The sequence below is a fragment of the Hylobates moloch genome, unplaced genomic scaffold (genome assembly GCF_009828535.3).
Source record: "Hylobates moloch isolate HMO894 unplaced genomic scaffold, HMol_V3 SCAFFOLD_20, whole genome shotgun sequence".
NCBI lineage: Eukaryota > Metazoa > Chordata > Mammalia > Primates > Hylobatidae > Hylobates > Hylobates moloch.
In genome coordinates this window covers 42733527-42752550 of record NW_026652295.1, presented here as the reverse complement: position 1 = coordinate 42752550, position 19024 = coordinate 42733527, and the positions used below count along the sequence as shown (strand labels likewise).

Below are 19024 nucleotides of genomic sequence, written 5' to 3'. Positions count from 1 at the left end.
GAAAAAAAAAAAAAAAAACCAACATTTTAACTGAGAGCTGACACAGCTTTAAATTTCCATATTCCAGAAAAATGAATTGGTGAAGCTGTGTGATTAGTATCAGGGGTTCACGGTAGTACTCATCTTTTTTGTGGCTTTGAAAGTTTCCATAATATAGCTTTAGAAAGGCTTCCCTACAGAATGTGAGGGGAAAATTCACATATGATATAGAATCAAGCTACAAAGGCTGTATGTCTATACTGAAATTCTTTCAAGTCAACATATCAATGCACCAAGAATGTAAAATAGCAGTACTTATACAAAACTGGAGGAGGAAGACTGAAAACCAATTAAAATATCACACAGAAAGAGTCCAGTGAGCCACAAGATCCCTAAGAAAATCTAAAGGTGTTGTGTTAGTAATTTTACCAAAATAAATATCCTAAGGTGTACTAAGAAAAAAATTAAAGACAAAATTTCAATTTAATAAATATCCCCACTAGCAATGAATGTCAGGATATGACAAAATTCGTTTATGCCCAAGAATCTTGTGTTGATGCAGCCAATGTGCTAATGTGGGAAAAGAGTTCTTCTGGTCTCCTAAGTCCTTTCTTCTGCACCATTAAATCTGTCCAATTCTATAAAGCTGTACTACTCAAAACAGAAAAAAAAAGGGTTAGCAGGGCGTGGTGTCTCACGCCTATAATCCCAGCACTTTGGGAGGCCGAGGCGGGTAGATGGTAGCTCACGAGGTCAAGAAATCGACACCATCCTGGCCAACATGGTGAAACCCCGTCTCTACTAAAAATACAAAAATTAGCTGGGCGTGGTGGCGCACGCCTATAGTTCCAGCTATTTGGAAGGCTGAGGCATGAGAATCGCTTGAACCTGGAAGGCGGAGGTTGCAGTGAGCCTAGATGGCACCACGGTACTCCAGCCTGGCGACAGAGCGAGACTCCGTCTCAAAAACAACAACAAAAAAGTTACCCTAAGGTCCCATGTTTCTGACCAACTATAGTAACTCAAAAGAATACACCCTGTAATAAGCTGAATGAAAGAATGTTTGTATCTCTTTTCTCCACAACTCCCACATTGATTTTCACAACTGTTGTTTCAAAAAAGAGAAGCATAACACAACAAAACATTCCCTGGGAGAAGGCAGCTTAAAGTCCACAAAGCCAAACCACATCTTTACCCTCATCAGCTACAAAAAAGAAGCCTAAAGCCCTACCCTGTTGACAAAATGTTAAGAGCTGATAATTAACTTACCAAACCATCATATGAGCAGTTTAAGCTCTGATACAATAATTTATACAGAGAAGCTGAAGCTATCTTATCATACTATATCACAATTACTTGTGGGATTTTTTTGGGGGGGGTTTTGTTTGTTTTTTTGAGACAGAGTCTCACTCTGTCACCCATGCTGGAGTGCAGTGGCATGATCTTGGCTCACTGCAACCTCCACCTCCCAGGTTCCAGTGATTCTCCTGCCTCAGCCTCCCGAGTAGCTGGGATAACAGGTGTGTGCCACCAGCCTGCCTAATTTTTGTATTTTCAGTAGAGACAGGGTTTTACCATGCTGGGCAGGAACTCTTGCTGTCTTGAACTCCTGACCTCAGGTGATCCGCCCATCCTGGTCTCCCAAAGTGCTGAAATAACAGGCGTGGGCCACCACAGCCAGCCCACAATTACTTGTTTTTATGTGTGTCTCACCCATTAAGCTGTGAATTTCTTAAGAGCATCCAGCACAAACCTGGTACACAGGCCTTCAAACATTTGCTGAATAAATGATATAAGCATATAAATTCACATAGTGAAAAATTTGCTTTTATCAGATTACCTGAGGGGCAGGAAGTACTAGTTTGCTTCTCTTTTTAGTAAATTCAGAAACACCACTAGTTTGAAGAATAGCTGATGGTAAATCAGATTCTTTTTTCCTTTTCAAATGCTGTTTGTCTTTTTTTCTATCTCTTCCTTCTTTTTCACTGTCATGGATCAAAGTAGAAAAGAGATTTTTAAGTTACATATAGGCAAAAACATTAAAATCCATACAAATACTCAAACCCTTTGAACAAACAACCTCATTTCTAAGAAAATAACTAAAAAGGCCAGGCGCGATGGCTCACACCTGTAATCCCAGCACTTTGGGAGGCCGAGGTGGGTGGATTACCTGAGGTCAGGAGTTCAAGACCAGCCTGGCCAACGTGGCGAAACCCCATCTCTACTAAAAATACAAAAATTAGCCAGGTGTAGTGGCGCGTGCCTGTAATCCCAGCTACTCGGGAGGCTGAGGCAGGAGAATCATTAGAACCTGGGAGACGAAGGTTGCAGTGAGCTGAGATTGCACCACTATACTCCAGCCTGGGCAATAGAGAAAGACTCCATCTCAAAAAAAAAAAAAGGAACTAAAAAAAGGCAAAAACAATATACATTAAGTAGTCCCCTACACCATTACTTACTATATTCAAGATGAAAGCAAACTCAGAATAGCAACAAAATTATTAATAAGGTATCCTAATTGAAGTACTAAATATTAAAACATATAAGTATGAAGATTGTGATAAGCAAAACATTCCACATAACGTCAAAACAAAAACTATTCCTATATTATGAATACGTTCAATAAAAACGTGTGCACATAGGAAAAAGTATGACAAGTATGTAAAAAGGAAAATGTGTATGAAAGAAAATTAAAACATAATTTTTAAATTTCTCTTTAAAACTTGTTATTAAATTGTCATGATTCTTAAAATTCACAATTTTTTTTAAAAGGCTGTCTTAATACTGACAAGTGACATCTAAACACGGTTAGGAAGCCTAAAGACAGGCTCAAAGCAGTCTTTCAAGCTCCAGGAATACCTCTTCCCCTTCTGTGTGTCTTTCTTGCCTCCCCCACTTCGTACTCCTTCCAAATGAATAGTTTTCCTGTTCAATCTCTTTATTTGTAGAGCCTACCTAAAGCAAAGTCCTAATCTGAGGAATAAATACAATAGAGTACATCTAAGAAAATCCTATTTTACAATGGCTGATAGCTGTTGTTTTGTAACAATTCATGTCAACAGAAATGAAAGGTCAACAGAGAAGAAAACTTTTAAAAAATCCTTGACAACCATAAAATACTATCCCTACAATATTCAGATGAGATTTAAAGAAACTAAAAATCTCAAGAAATAGGGAAAATCTGCTGTGCCCTAAAACATAAAGATTTTATAAATGTTTATCTATCCCATCAAGTGAAAGGATCAATAAGTTTTTTCTTTTAATTTCATCTTAATAAAAACAAGGTAAAATTTTTCACTAGAAAAGACTACAAGGGCCGGGCGTGGTGACTCATGCCTGTAATCCCAACACTTTGTGAGGGACGCAAAGGGAGGGTAGCTTGAGCCTAGGAGTTCAAGGCCAGCATGGATAACATGGCAAGACCCACCTCTCTACAAAAAATAAAAAATTAGCCAGTCATGGTGGCACACATCTGTACTCCCAGCTACTTGGGAGGTTGAGGTGGAAGGACTGCTTGATCCTGGGAGGTGGAGGATACAGTGAGCTGTGATCATGCCACTGCACTCCAGCCTGAGTGATAGAGTGAGACTTTGTCTTAAAAAAAAAAAAAAATTTTTTTTAAAGGCTAAAAATACCAGACTCAATTTTGACAGAATCCTCAGCCACTAGTAAAACTAACCTATTCATAAATGTACATAAAAGTTAAGATGTGATTCAAAAACAGTCAATTAAGAGCCATGCATTTCAACTCAAGAGCCATAAACAGCATTCTGTGCTAAAAACATGATAGCCAGAGTCCCTAATTTTCTCAGAAAGATGAATCCATTAAATAAATAAAACCATATGTAGGCCACATTGTACTAATAAAAATCTAGGCCAGGCACAGTAACTGATGCCTATAATCCCAACACTTTAAGGAGGATCACTTGAGCCCAGGAGTTTGAGACCAGTCTGGACAACAAAAGGAGATCCCACCCTACAAAATAAAAAACAAAAAATTAGCTAGGTGTGGTGGTGTGCACCTGAAGGCCTAGCTACTCAGGAGGCTGAGGTGGAAGGATTGCTTGAGCCCAGGAGGTCAAGGCTTCAGTAAGCCGTGTTTGCACCACTGTACTCCAGCCTGGGCAACACAGCAAGACCCTGTCTAAAAAAAAAAAAAAAATTAATTTTAAAAAATTTAAAATAAATAAATAATAAAAATCTGGCTCTGACAAGGATAATACTTGGCCCTTCGTAAGACCCCTCCTGCTATTCCTTTCCATTTCCAAAATCAGAAAGGCAACTTACGATCTTAGCTCCCCATCAAGATCCTGTTGTCTTAATTTCCTGAAATCTGCGTCAAGAGCTTGGTAGTTTTCCTCGGAAGTATCATAAAAACCAAGGGCAGGCTTTTTTTCAAATGGGATTTCAGCATTATAATCAACTCCTCTCTTCCTTTTTCTTTTCTTCTGAATTTCTATGCCAGCTGCTCGAAGTTCTCTTCTTTTTTGGAGGGCAGCAAGACGTCTGAAAAGAATGCAAAATCACTTTGAAAATCATCTGCCATGTGACAGGGATAAATTATCCCATACAGTTAAAAAAAAGTATCTATTTATTTGGGGAAGAAATATTTATTTAAATCCTTACCTCACACCATTCACCAAAACAAATCCTAGTTTTAATTTAAAGGTGCACACACACATGCACATAATAAGGCAAAAAGAAAAACCAAAAGGAACTACAAGTAAATACATAGCTTATCTCTGGATGGAAATGTACTTACTAAATATAAATTAAATAAATGGCAAAGGAAAAAAATCAACAGCTTTTTTTCCTTTTAATCCACTCATCTGCACACTGAATAGCTTTGAGATATAAAACTTCTAACTGTAACACTATGAAAATTTATAAATGAAATTAAAAAGCAAATGGTAGGAAAAAATATTTGCAACTAGTATGATGGTTAAATATAAAGAGTCTAAGCAAAGTTTTTTTTTTTAAATGCACTCAAAGGGTGTAAAAAGAGCAAAAGGAAACAATTCACAAAGGGAAAAATGCAGGTAACTAAAATGACAAAAGTTTTACTTAACAATTAAAGAATCACAAATTAAATTAACAAGTACCATTTGTGCATATCTAATTAATACCATTCAGTTTTTTGTTTTGTTTTAATGGCAAGGCTGCAAAAAATGGACAGTCTGCTGCACTGGTAATGAAAAAGTATATTGGTGCATCTCTTCCCAAAGAGAAGTTAGAAATACACATTCACAGTCTAAAGATTTTCATATTTTTTGAGCAGCAATTTCACTCCTTAGCCTTTAGTCTAAGGAAATAAGTTACACCATAAGCAAGGACTTAATTACAAAGCTGTTCACTAAGCACTGTTTATAATAGTAGATAGCTGGATACAATCTAAACATCTATCAGTAAGAAATTGAATGAATTTGTAAGATATTATACAGACATTTACATAAATTTTTAAAAGGCTATAAATCTACTCTGACATGGAAAGAGGCCCAAGACATACCACTGTGTAAAAAATGTTAGAAAGTTTACATGTTACAGAGCAACATAACTGTTGCATATCTATCAATGAATATATGCCTGAGGAGATATGAAGGATGTCCACCAAAATATTAATAACGATAGTCATTGGAGGGTGGAATTCCATTTAATTTTTACTTTTTTTTCTTTGTATCTTCCTACATTGCTATAACTGTAATGATTTCGTGATAAGAAAAGCTATTCACAATATTAAAGACGGAAAACAAGTTACAAAACAGTATCTATGAGTAACTTCCAGCATGACAGCATGAGGAACTCCATAAACTCACTACCCAGGGAGAATGGTGAAAATTACATATATTTTAAAAACAACCAATTAAAGTCTCTGAAGAGGATCTGAAGCAGATACAGCAAATATATAAACATTAAATCAAGAAAATCTACTTTAACTCGGTAAGAAACACAAGAATATAATATTTAAATCAAGACCCACTCCCTCCTTCCCCCCAGCTCAGAGAAACGGAGACTCCACTCCACACAAGTGCAGCCAAGAACCCAGGACTCCTTCTCCCCTCCAGCTCCCAGTAGTAGGGCTTTCATTCCAGGAGGAGTAGGACATCCGTATTTCTGGTGGCAAAGTTCCATCAAGAGTGGCTGAGAAGTGGGCTTCCTTCTTCCATCCAAACAGAAGTCCTAGCTTTGGACACAGTGCTGCTGAGAATACTGGAGCCCTGATAGCCTTTGCCCTGGCTTATGAGATGAGGGTTCCATGCTGGGGGTGGATGGGGAGGGCAAGCCAAGGAAACCTTGGGCTGCTGTCCATCCCCCACTTCCCACCAAACACTCAGCTAATAAAGTAGGGCTGTCACTTGGAGACATGTCCTGTCAGAGCCCTGGGGAAGAAGCAGGACACAGAACTGAGAGATCACATCTCTCCTCAAACAAAAGGACTTTATCTGCAAGAGTGTAGACAAGTTCAAGCCTAAGGGCACTCTCAAAAACAGTGGAAGTTCTGGTAAAAGGCAAGTTGGGAAGAAACTTGACAGACTCAATGGAGATACCAGTGAATCAATCTGTAGGCCTACTAGTTTGCCAGAGAGAAACAGGGAATAAGAGCTGGGAGGAGCCCTTCTGGGGTGAGAATAAATCTCAAACACTGATATTAGGAAGCATCCCTTTAAAGGAGCCCAAATTTGACTGGATCAATTTGTAGTGCAACTTATGCCCCAGGACATTGTTGAAAACAACACAGCAAACAGCTGGCAATCAGTGAAACTTAACAGAGAAAGGAATGTCAAAGAGAGCACTGCCCAAACCATGCCATCCCAGGGTGTCTGTGAGCATATCCAAGACTGCCTCCCTGAGGAGCAACATCAGATGCTTCTCACAGGAGGTGAGGGAAGAATAGATTGACTAAAATTGGCCAGACACGCTGGCTCATGTCTGTAATCCCAGGACTTTGGGAGGCCAAGGCAGGTGGATCATCTGAGGTCACGAGACCAGCCTGGCCAACATGGGGAAACCCTGTCTCTATTAAAAATACAAAAATTAGCCAGGCACGGTAGAGAGTGCCTGTAATCCCAGCTACTCTGGAGGCTGAAGCAAGAGAACTACTTGAACCCAGGAGGCAGAGGTTGCAGTGAGCCAAGATCATGCCATTGCACTCCAGCCTGGGTGACAGAGCGAGACTCCGTCTCAAAAACATAAAATAAAATAAAATAAAATAAACCAGTCGCCAAACAAGTAAACAAGCAAATAATAAATGAAGGCTGGGGGAGTACCCAAAATTGCTACAATATATCATCTAAAATGTCTAGTTTCCAACAAAAAATTATAAGACATGCAAAGAAACAGGAAAGAATGACCCATATGCTAGAAAAAACGCAAGCAACAGAAACTGCCTGAGTACAACCGGATGTCAGATTAACAAACCTGAAAGTAGCCATTATGTTCCAAGAACAAAAGGAAACCAAGAAGTAAAGGAAGGTATGATAACAATGTTGCATCACATAGAGAATATCAGTAAAGAGAGAGAAATGCTTAAAAAGAACCAAATGGAATTCTCAAATTGAAAAGCACAAAGCTGATCAGCTAACTTAGAAAAAGAATGAAATAACAAAAATGAAAAAAAAATTATTTAATTAAAAAAAAAATAAGGTAGCCAGGCGTGGTGGCTCACACTGTAATCCCAGCACTTTGGGAGGTCGAGACGGGCGGATCACCTGAGGTCAGGAGTTTGAGACCAGCCTGGCCAACATGGTGAAACTCTGTCTCTACTAAAAATACAAAAATTAGCCGACTATGGTGGCACACACCTGTAGTCCCAGCTACTCGGGAGGCTGAGGCAGGAGAATTGCTTGAACCTGGCAGGTGGAGGTTGCAGTGAGCAGAGATCATGCCACTGCACTCTAGCCTGGGTGACAGAGCAACTCTGTCTAAAAGAAAAAAAAAAAAGTACAGGCTGGGCATGGTGGCTCACGCCTGTAATCCCAGCACTTTGGGAGGCCGAGGCAGGCGGATCACGAGGTCAAGAGATCAAGACCATCCTGGCCAACATGGTGAAACCCCGTCTCTACTAAAAATACAAAAAATTAGCCAGGTGTGGTGGCGGGTGTCTGTAGTCCCAGCTACTCAGGAGGCTGAGGCAGGAAAATGGCGTGAACCCGGGAGGCGGAGCTTGCAGTGAGCCTAGATCACGCCACTGCACTCCAGCCTGGCGACAGAGCAAGACTCCGTCTCAAAAAACAAAACAAAACAAAGTACTCTGAAATGTAAACTTCACTAGAGAGGCTCAACAGTAGATGTTAACTGGCAGAAGAATTAACAAACTTTAAAACAGAGCAGTAACAATTACACAATCTAAACAGAGAAAAAGAATGAAGAAATACAAATAGAGCCTCAGAGAAATATCTGGCACTATTAAATCCACCAACATAAGCATACACAAGGGTACCAAAAGGAGAGAAGTGAAAGGAGCAGAATTAAATATTTGAAGATATATAATGGCTGAAATTTTGAAAAATTTATTGAAAAACATTAATCTACACATCCAGTAAGCTCAATGAACTCCAAGTAAGATAAACAAAAATAAATCTACAAACAGACACATCATATTAAAAATGTTGAAAGCCAAAGACGAGAAGATTTAAAACCAGCAAGACAGGCCAGTCACAGTGGTTCGCACCTGCAATCCCATCACTTTGGGAGGCCAAGAAAAGAGGATAGCTTGAGGTCAGGAGTTCAAGACCAGCCTGGTCAACATAGCCAGACTCCGTCTCGACAAAAAAAAATTTTTTTTAATTAGGTGGGAGTGGTGGTGTGCATCTGTAGATCCAGCTACTCAGGGGGCTAAGGCAGAGGACTGCTTGAGCCCAGGTGCGCAGGGCTGCAGTGAACTCTGCACTACAGCCTAGGCAACAGAGAAAGACCCTCTCTTAAAAGAAATTAAAATTAAAATTAAAAGCAGTATGACAAAATTGATTTAACACTTACAAGGAAATCTCAGTAAGATTTACAGCTGACTTCTCATTAAAACAGTACAGTATGATCTTTGTATACACATAAATGCACATCTATGTTGAGAGAGAGAAAGGTTTAGAAAAATATATTTCAAATTTTAAAGTAATTTCATTCTTTAAATAATGGAAATAAGGACTTCAAACCACATTAGAAAACCTTTACACAATAATGAGGCCGGGCGCGGTGGCTCACGCTTGTAATCCCAGCACTTTGGGAGGCCGAGGCGGGCGGATCACGATGTCAGGAGATCGAGACCACGGTGAAACCCCGTCTCTACTAAAAATACAAAAAATTAGCCAGTCGTGGTGGCGGGCGCCTGTAGTCCCAGCTACTCGGAGAGGCTGAGGCAGGAGAATGGCGTTAACCCGGGAGGCGGAGCTTGCAGTGAGCCGAGATTGCGCCACTGCACTCCAGCCTGGGCGACAGAGCGAGACTCCGTCTCAAAAAAAAGAAAACCTTTACACAATAATGCTAAATGAATATAACCAAGCCATATAGCATTATATTACCTATGTCCCAAAATGAGAACATTAACAATACTAGAAGGAAAAATGTGTTACTTTTATAATCAATAAAAAACTGCTTTAAGTTATAAGGTAGATTTGTAATTTAACATTTAAAAGCAAATAGCCCTGCGCTGCACTTTGCATAGAGGCCAATCCAGCCTGTTACAATGTAACTTACAAAGATATGTAGATTCTACAAGAATGCCTACAAGAAATTACAGGGTAAATTAAAATCTGCAAATTTTATTTAAAGCAATCAATGCTAGCCACACTTGGAGATTTTTCACATATGCATTTCCTGTGTCCCTGGCCCAATCCACATGGTTAAAGGGCTCTAAAAATTTTGTCCCCTACAACCATGGATAAAAATGGAAAAGTAATTTTTTTTCAACCTTACTCACAGTACTTAACTCTAAAGAGTATATAGAATAGAGAGGTGGCCAAGAATGGTAGAAAAGTTAGTACCTCCTCTTGGTTTCTGTTTACTGTCCCAGGCAGCTAATACCCCCAAATAAGCTAGCTATTCTAGGCTAGCAATTGGCCAGCTCTGCCAACATGCATCCTCAGGCATTAAAAAATCCTCCATCCCAGGATCTGGCACTTCAAAGCCATTAATTACAACATAACGCTACTCATCAGGTCAAGAAGAACCAGCAGGCCAACCTGGGGGCCACAAGGGATGGTTATTCTAGGGCCTGAATCCCAGAAGCTAATAAGCTGTTACACAGTCCAGATTTGCCCTTTAGTGACATCATCTTGGTTTCTGGGCTATTAGGACTGATATCGATCACGGACTTAACCAAAAGGAAAAAAGGGGAAAGCGAAGAAAATCCTGGGTGAAAGACAATGTGTAATATATATTCATTTACTTTTTAAAAGAAGATTTCTATGAGGGCCTAAAATTTGATTCTAAGCTCATTGATTCCCTCTTTGTTCAGCCAAGTTTCCTGTTTCACAGCCAGTGCCTTCCCAATACCAATCAAGGAAAGTAACTAATAATTGGCAGTCATACAAAAGACACATAATCTTGTGTGCCCTACAGTCATGTGACTCCAAAACAGCTACAACAAATGAAGCTCTCATATGCCAACAGAACACACTCGACATACTGGATAAACTGGGCAATACTTCTGCCATAGCTTAAAATTTTTTTTAAATATGGTTTTCTATAACTATTCTGAAATGGTTAGGGGAAAAAAAAATACAAGATATTTTCAGAGAAATAAAGAAGTTAAAGAATACTAGCGAAATGGGAACTGGACAATTCCAATTATTATTCACCCAACAGGGTTAATAAATCATGCAGTTTCATTGGTCCTAAGGATGCCTAGACTAATTACTGAACTATGAATGGAGACAAGCACGCGTTGTGAAATAATGTATTTGGTCTTCAGCCCTGTTTCCAACAATACAACTCCTAAAATCCTGGGACTCTTCCAAGTGATAAGTGTCTTTCTGCATGTTAATGAGTTGACTGATAGCTGGCAGTCACCAGAAGGACCACGGCAGGATTAGAGGGGTTGGGACTTTCAGCCATACCCCCCAACCTCAGGGGAGGGGAGAAGGGCTAAAGGTTGAGTTGATAAGCAACGGCCAATGATGTAATCAATCTTGCCTATTTAATGAAGCCTCCATAAAAACCCAAAAGGACAGAGTCTGGAGAACTTGTGGGCAGCCAAATACATGGGGGCTTCCAAAAAGGTGAACAAGAACACACCCACTTGCTGGGAGGGTGGCATACCCCAACTCCAATGGGACATAAGCACCTGCACTCAGGGACCCTTCCAGGCTTCACCCTATGTATCTCTTCATGTGGCTGTTAATTTGTATCCTTTAAAATATCCTTTGTAATAAACCAGTAAATGTGGGTGTTTCCCTGAGTTCTGTGAGCCCTCTAGCAGATGAATGGAACCCGAGGAGGGGGTGGTGGAACCCGGCTCGTTGGTCAGAAACACAAGCAAGATAACCTGGGGCTTAGGGTCAGCATCAAAACTGGGGTTCAGTCTTGTGGGACTAAGTCCTCAACCTGTAAGATCTGGAGCTATCTCCAGGTAGACAGTATTAGAATTAACTGAATTAGAGGACACCCAGCTATCCACTGCAGAATTGATTGCCTGATTGCTGGTGGGGAGGGAAAAAAAAAAAAACCACGTTATCCGGTCACAGAAGTATTCTGTGTTGATTGTTATGTGAGAACAACACTTTGTTTTTTATTCCTATATCCACACATACCTTGCTTCTTCTAATTGTTTCTCTCTTGCTTTCCTCTTGGCCTTCTTTCCCTGAGTATTAGCCAAGCGGGCTCTGGCTTCAGAAAGCATCTCAAGTTCATCTGCAAAAATTAAAAGAAGAAAAACTAAGTATTTTCTTAGTTCTTACAACCTCTAGAAGCGAGGTATGTAAGAGACACTCTATTCCTCAAAATGAGAAAAAAAACATAAAAATACTGATTTTATGGTGTAGCATAATGGAAACAGCTTGAGTTTTGAAGTCAAAGAACCTAGGTTAAAAACCAGGTCCACCACTTGCTAGCTATGTGACCTTAGTCACTTACTTACCCTCCCTAAGCATGTTTCCCTACAAAATTGGAATAACAATTCCTATTTCACAAGGATTTTGAGAAGAGCTAAGTAAAATGAAGTATGTAAAGCATCCCGCAAGCCTTCATTAAACAGTGGCTACAATTATTGTATCCTTCATTATCAACTAACTGGCAAAGCACAAATTGTGAAATAGGGTAAAAACTATTTAATTATGAGAGAACGGCTATCATTAGATACTTTTTTTCCCCTCAGAACAATTTCTCTCCTCCAATACATTTTTCGTGGCTCTATAGAACGGAATAATACATGCCACTATTGATGCCTTAGAACAATTCCTATGCAAGGCTGTCCAACTAAATCACATGGGAACTTGTAAAATACTCAGATTCCAAGATCACTGCTGTTCCCTTGCCTCCCACACCACCCCAGATGTACTGACTCAGTATATACAGGAGAAGCCCTGATATTTCTATTTTTAAATGCTCCGTCTGTGATAATGATGCAGCCAGCCTAGCCACAGCCTGCCTTTGGGAACCACTATGTTCAAACTTTACACTTTAGAAACTCAACAAATATTCACTGAGTGCTTCACAACAACCCTGCTAAGGTAGAGCAGGTATTAGTATTCCCCATCTAGCAAGAAAGGGAATCAAAGCTCAGAGAGATTTTATGACTTGTCTAAGGTCAAACAGCTAATAGGTGGCACACACGGGTTGAAAATCCAATTCCTGACTCTGTTAACTGATACATCATACTTTACATGTTTACAGGGTACATGTGAGAGTTTGTTACATGCATAGAATGTGTAATGATCAAGTTAGGATATCTGGGGTATCCATCACCTTGAGTATTTATTTCAGACCTCTCTTCCAGGTACTTTGAAATATGTAATACACTGTTGCTAACTATAGTCGCTCTATTCTGCTATCAAACATTATAACTTATTTCTTTCCATCTATGTTTGTACCCATTAACCAACCTCTCTTAATCTTGCTCTCCCACCCACACACCGTACCCAGCCTCTGGCATCTATCACTTTATTCTCTACCTCCATGAGATCAACGCTTTTAGCTCCCACATATGAGGAAGAATATGCAGTATTTGTCTCTCTGTGCCTGGCTTATTTCACTTAACATAATGACTTCTAGTGCCATCCATGTTGCTGCAAATGACATGATTTCATTGCTTTTTACGACCAAATAGTATTCGTGTCTGTGTGTGTGTGTGTGTGTGTGTGTGTGTGTGTGTGTGTACCACTTTTTTTTTTTTTTTTTGAGACAGGGTCCTGCTCTGTTGCCCAGGCTGGAGTGCGGTGCTTGATCTCAGCTCATGGCAAACCCAGCCTCCTGGGCTCAAGTGATTCTCCCACCTCAGCCTCCCCAGTAGCTGGATCTACAGGCATGCACCACCACACCTGGCTAATTTTTGTATTTTTTATAGAGGAAGGGTTTCACCATGTTGGCCAGGCTGGTCTTGAACTCCTGGGCTCAAGTGATCTGCCCACCTCAGCCTCCCAAAGCGCTGGGATTACAGGCGTGAGCCACCACGCCCAGCCCACATTTTCTTTATCCATTCACCCGTTAATGGACACTTAGGTTCCACTTTCTATTGTGGAATTCCTGATTCAATGCCTCCCAGAATCAATGTTAAGTCTCCATCACCACCTCACAGGTTGCCTTCTCACACAGAATAAGTAACTTGCCTACAGTCAAATAAGTAATTAATAGGAGGACTGAGGTCCAATATTCTGACTTGTTGTCTCTCTCCATGGAATAGGAATGAGAAACAGGATCTTCAAGGGCTCACCTCTAGCCTCTGAAAAATCTACCCAGTAGAATTACACTACTCAATTTTAAAAACAGGGTCTCATTATGCTGCCCAGGCTGGCCTCCAACTTCTGGGCTCAAGGGGTTATGTTGCCCAGACTGGCCTCAAACTCCTGGGCTAAAGAGACCGACCCACCTCAACTTCCTTAGCAGCTAGCACTACAGGTACACACCACCACACCCAGTAACACTGCTTAATTAACTGAACTGAAGAAACAGAAGATGAAGGGGCACTGTTCAGAAAAAGCAACTACTCTATAACAGAAAAGACTGGACATATTTGGAAAGATACTTAGAATAAGAACACTGCTGATAGAATTGGGGGCCAGATATGGTGGCTCACACCTCTAATCTCAACACTTTGGGAGGCAGAAAAGGGTGGATAGCCTAAGCCCAGGAGTTTGAGTCCAGCCTGGGTAACACAGGGAGACCCAATCCCTACAAAAAAATTTAAAAATTAGCCAGTTATGGCGGCATAAACCTGTAGACCCAACTACTCAGGAGGCTGAGATGGGAGGACTGCTTAAGCCCAGGAGGTCAAAACTGCAGTGAACCATGATTGTGCCACTTCATTCCAGCCTGGGTAACAGAGCAAGACCTTGTCTCAAAAAAAAAAGGGATTCTAAAGTAGAGGAGTTCAGAAAGGAACTGAAAGAGTGAAACCCGAGGAGTTTACAGTTACCAAAGAAATAAATTCCTCAAAGCATACACTTACCCTCATCCATATCAATTGGATCAGGCCGCGCTGGTTTTGTTTCTGGATTTGGATCTATTTCCCCAGGTTTAAGTTTTCGTGGATCATCTGTTGTTTCCTCTTCATTGTCTCTTTGGGCAGCTTTATCCCTAGAAAAAAGCCCATAGGAGTGAGTCAAACTAAGTACCATTTAGTGTTAAAATTACCAGATTTCCATGTTCTGACACTCTTTTTCCCCCAAAAAAACCAATGGATGGGCTTTAACAACATAAAGCCTTTTTACTATCACTTCATCTGAAAGAAATGATATTAAAATTTGCTAATTTCAGTGACTGGTTTCAATCACTCTGAAATAGGACACAAACAGATCCTAATCACAAATGCAGTACAGCCATACAAATTAAAAAAAAAAAAAACTATTAGTAAAGAACCAAAATGTTCCAGTAGTTAATTCTTAGCAGTGTGATTACGGGTGACTTTTCTTTGCTCTTTTACTATTTCTTCCCCAGATTTTCTATGATGAACATGCATGACTTGTATAATTCTTTTAAATTATTATTTTAGGAAGTATATGACAGAAGGCATAATTTTGATGAACTATCTGAGATTTGGAAAATATCCAATGGCTTTAGCTTTGGGTTTACTCACATCCATAATTAAAAGTTTAAAGACAGAAAATACTCAAAGTTTATTCAGCCTCTTTCAGAACATATACATATATTCTATGCTCTTTCTGAAGATTCACTTACAGAAGAAATTCATAGTGTTCTAAGCACTGAGCCGCTGTTCTTCCAATGATTGGAGCAATGGTCCTCCACTGAGTTGGCATCAACTTGGCCAAGTGCAAGAGTTTTTCCTCTTCTTCTCTGGACCATTCTGTCTTCTTAATGCTTGGATCCAGCCATTCATACCTATTAAAAATAGATCATTTTCTATATTAATCAGTTACCTGGCATAAATATCCAATTTGCACAATGCATACACTGACTTGTGCTCTCATCCTTCAATTACTAAAACTGTTCTTTTTGACAACAGAATATTTGCTGTGTGGTTACACTTACCCCAGTCAATATTCCCCATCTCATCACATTCTATTTTATTTTAATTATGCAAGATTAGTAATGGTTAAAAAAGGTTACTTCACTGACTCATGATCATATGCCTTCTTTCTCAACTATCATGTTTTTATTTATTTTACACTTTTCTAGAAATTTTGAAATAATTGGAAGACAATACAACCTCACGTTTCTTACAGTGTTTCTAGTTTTCATACTATTTTCTCATGCTTTGATTCTCACACCATGGCTTATTTCTTTAAGCATTTGACTTACACTCACTAAATTCACCGTATCTTTTCATTTGATATGTTTTAAAATTTAAGTAAAACTACTATGACATCCCCTCCGTCTTTCCTAATTCCCCACCCAGCCCACCTTTTCCATCCAGTCTACTTAGCTGGATGACAGGCAGGCAAACAGGACTTAAGTCCTACCAAATATGAGAGTAGGAACTGGTACCACTAAGACAAACAGAAATCAGAACCATTTCTTCAGCCTAAAAATCATCTTCCTCTTAACAGCCAATTTCTACATTCAAAAAGCCTCGCTCTGTCGCCAAGGCTGGAGTGCAGTGGCACCATCTCAGCTCACTGCAGCCTCCACCTCCTGGGTTCAACCGATCCTCCCACCTCAGCCTCCCAAGCAGCCACCACGCCTGGCTAATTTTTGGATTTTTAGTAGAGACAGGGTTTTCACCATGTTGGCCAGGCTGGTCTCAAACTCCTGACCTCAAGTGATCCCAGCCTTGGCCTCCCAAAGTGCTAGGCTTACAGATGTGAGTCACCACACCTGGCCAATGTCTACATTCTGATCCTTTCCCCTAACCAGGTGCCTAGGAAGTTAGGTTATTCTTGTATAATCCAAAGTATTTTCCTAATGCCACATGAGTTGGGGATGGTGCTAAATAACTCATGCCAAGAACATACTAAATAGCTTCACGTGTCCACTACTCTATGATTTAAGAGGTTTGACACCAGTCGAGCACGGTGGCTCACGCCTGTAATCCCAGTACTTTGGGAGGCCGAGGTGGATGGATCACGAGGTCAGGAGATCGAGACCATCCTGGCTAACACAGTGAAACTCCGTCACTACTAAAAATACAAAAAATTAGCCTGGAATGGTGGCAGAAGCCTGTAGTCCCAGCTACTCGGGAGGCTATGGCAGGAGAGTGGCGTGAACACGGGAGGCGAAACTTGCAGTGAGCTGAGATCACACCACTGCACTCCAGCCTGGGCGACAGAGTGAGACTCCATGTCAAAAAATAAAAATAAAAAAGAGGTGACACCACAGGTTCAGAGCTGGCTTATATGTTTTAATACATATAACATATTAAATATGTTTTATATATAACATATAACATATTAATTATAAAATATATATTTCAACTGTATAATAAGGAAACTCAACTACCATAGGCTTACTTAGAAAATTAGCCATTATTTATCATTTATTTCTTTAAGAAAGTAAGTTCTAAAACAGCTAATTTATGCACTTTTAGAACACAATTAATTTACAAGCTGGGGCTCATCTGTCCCTGAAAGTAGACTTTGTATGCTTCACAAAGCACTCTCAAATACATTAACCCATTTAGATGACAACTCACATCTCTATCAGTCAGGACCAAGTATTATTATCCCTAATTGGGAGAAAACAAGGGCAGGGGAGAGGGATAGAAAAATGGCTTGCCTAAGATCACACAGGAAGCAAGTGACAGCTAAGTCAAAAATCCAACTTCCATCTCCCACTCCATGCCTTGTTATATCACGATGTCTGCTTTCTTTGATAAGGTTCACAGAGTTGACACTTTCCATCATCATAATTAAGCTCCTTTTCTGTTTTCCACTTATTAAACTGATACATACCATCTGGCTTTGCACTGCTTTGCTGATTTTCTATGCAGCAATGAGGCAATCCTAGACCACTGGTTTTTCCCATATTTCATTACTGCTGCTTTCAGAATTTCATCCTAAAAAAAATTGCCAAAGAGTACATTCAGTCACAAAACTCCAAGTGAGAAAAGACAAAATTTAAATTAACTCTGATAGGGCTGTTGGAGAGAGACACACATAACATGCACGTACACACCCCCTAGGTTAAAAGACTAAGGATGAAAACCTCAGTAACTATAATAATAAACAGCAACCAAGAATTAAGAAATTAAGAAGAAATCCCTTAGAAAGACATCTACCAACACTTATACCACACTCTCCAATAAATTGGGAGTGGGAGCAGCCCAATCTGAGAAACCCTACTTTAGGACAAAGATTAAGAAAAAGTATTCTTCAACGTGTGGCTGTCCTTCTCTTCAAAAAGGATAACTAGAAAACACAACAACAACAAAGAGGTATAACTCATTCATTTATACACTCACTCAAAAAACACTTCCTGAACATCTACCTTGAAACAGTTCTTGGGGAAAGGTCTTATCAAATAGGACATATCCAGGCCTCAAGAAGCAAGTTGGGACTCTGGTGAATATATTCTCCAATCCAAGCCTCCTGTCTCAAGTTTATACATGGCATTTCCCCTCCAGCCCCTTAACCCCAACTGTGATCCAAGAATCCACATCTCAGGTCTAACCTAACAATTACGTATTTCCACCCCAACCCCACCAGTCAGCTCTCCTTCCAATTTCCCCCGTCTCTAGATACCATTTCACCAGGGCACCCATCGCCATGTGGAATGCACCAATCTCAAGGCAGCCTGGCAAGCCAAGCCAAAGACAAGAAGGTAAATGGGGCCATAGATGCATGCGCTTAGGCGATTTTACTTCTACGCTTTTTTTCCCACATTGGATTTGAGGTACATGCCTCTTGAGATACCCCACTCCATCCTCTACATCTCCCATGATCAAAGATACTTTTTTAAAAAGACTGCAGAGCTTTGACCACTGCATAGGAATCCTACTGTTACTTGATTTTATATCTGTCTCTCCCTCAGAAGTCATCTCTTCTCCAATTTAAATAGTCTGGTTCCCTCGGTGCAAGCTGACGCAGTTTTCATTGTCTTTACTTGTACCTCGGTTGCAGTACAACTACACTTAAACACATTTTCAACTAAATAAATATGGCAGATACCTACTCTACTTGATTCATTCTGCAAACACCTGTCAAGCAACCTACTTCACGTTGGTTACTGTCCTAGGTTCTAGGGATACCAAGACCTGGTCTTCTTGCAATGCTATCTGGTGAGGTGAAAGAGCAACTAGCACTTACTCAGAGGCTACTATGTGCCCTACCCTGTTCTAAATATTCCAAACGTATTAACTCGTGTAATCCTCAAGAGAGCTAAGTACTGTTATCCCAATGTAGAAAAAGTAGAAAACTGAGGCTTTCAGAAGTTAAGAAACTTACCCAGTACCACACAGAGGATGTGATGCTTACAAAAAGACAAAGCAAGCTTTAACAAATGGAAG

At 40.0% G+C, this 19024-nt stretch overlaps 1 protein-coding gene across 1 annotated transcript in view; it reads right to left on the bottom strand.

Annotated features, from left to right (window-relative positions):
• The window catches only part of CDC5L (cell division cycle 5 like), a 61860-nt gene that overhangs the window by 41728 nt on the left and 1108 nt on the right, over positions 1 to 19024 (bottom strand). The window contains exons 2-7 of the mRNA XM_032140452.2: positions 17472 to 17575; positions 15301 to 15462; positions 14573 to 14700; positions 11721 to 11820; positions 4267 to 4485; positions 1820 to 1964 (exon numbers count right to left, since the gene is read on the bottom strand). Coding sequence (XP_031996343.1) covers positions 1820 to 1964; positions 4267 to 4485; positions 11721 to 11820; positions 14573 to 14700; positions 15301 to 15462; positions 17472 to 17575 — 858 coding nt within the window. The remainder of the gene's footprint in view (positions 1 to 1819; positions 1965 to 4266; positions 4486 to 11720; positions 11821 to 14572; positions 14701 to 15300; positions 15463 to 17471; positions 17576 to 19024) is intronic.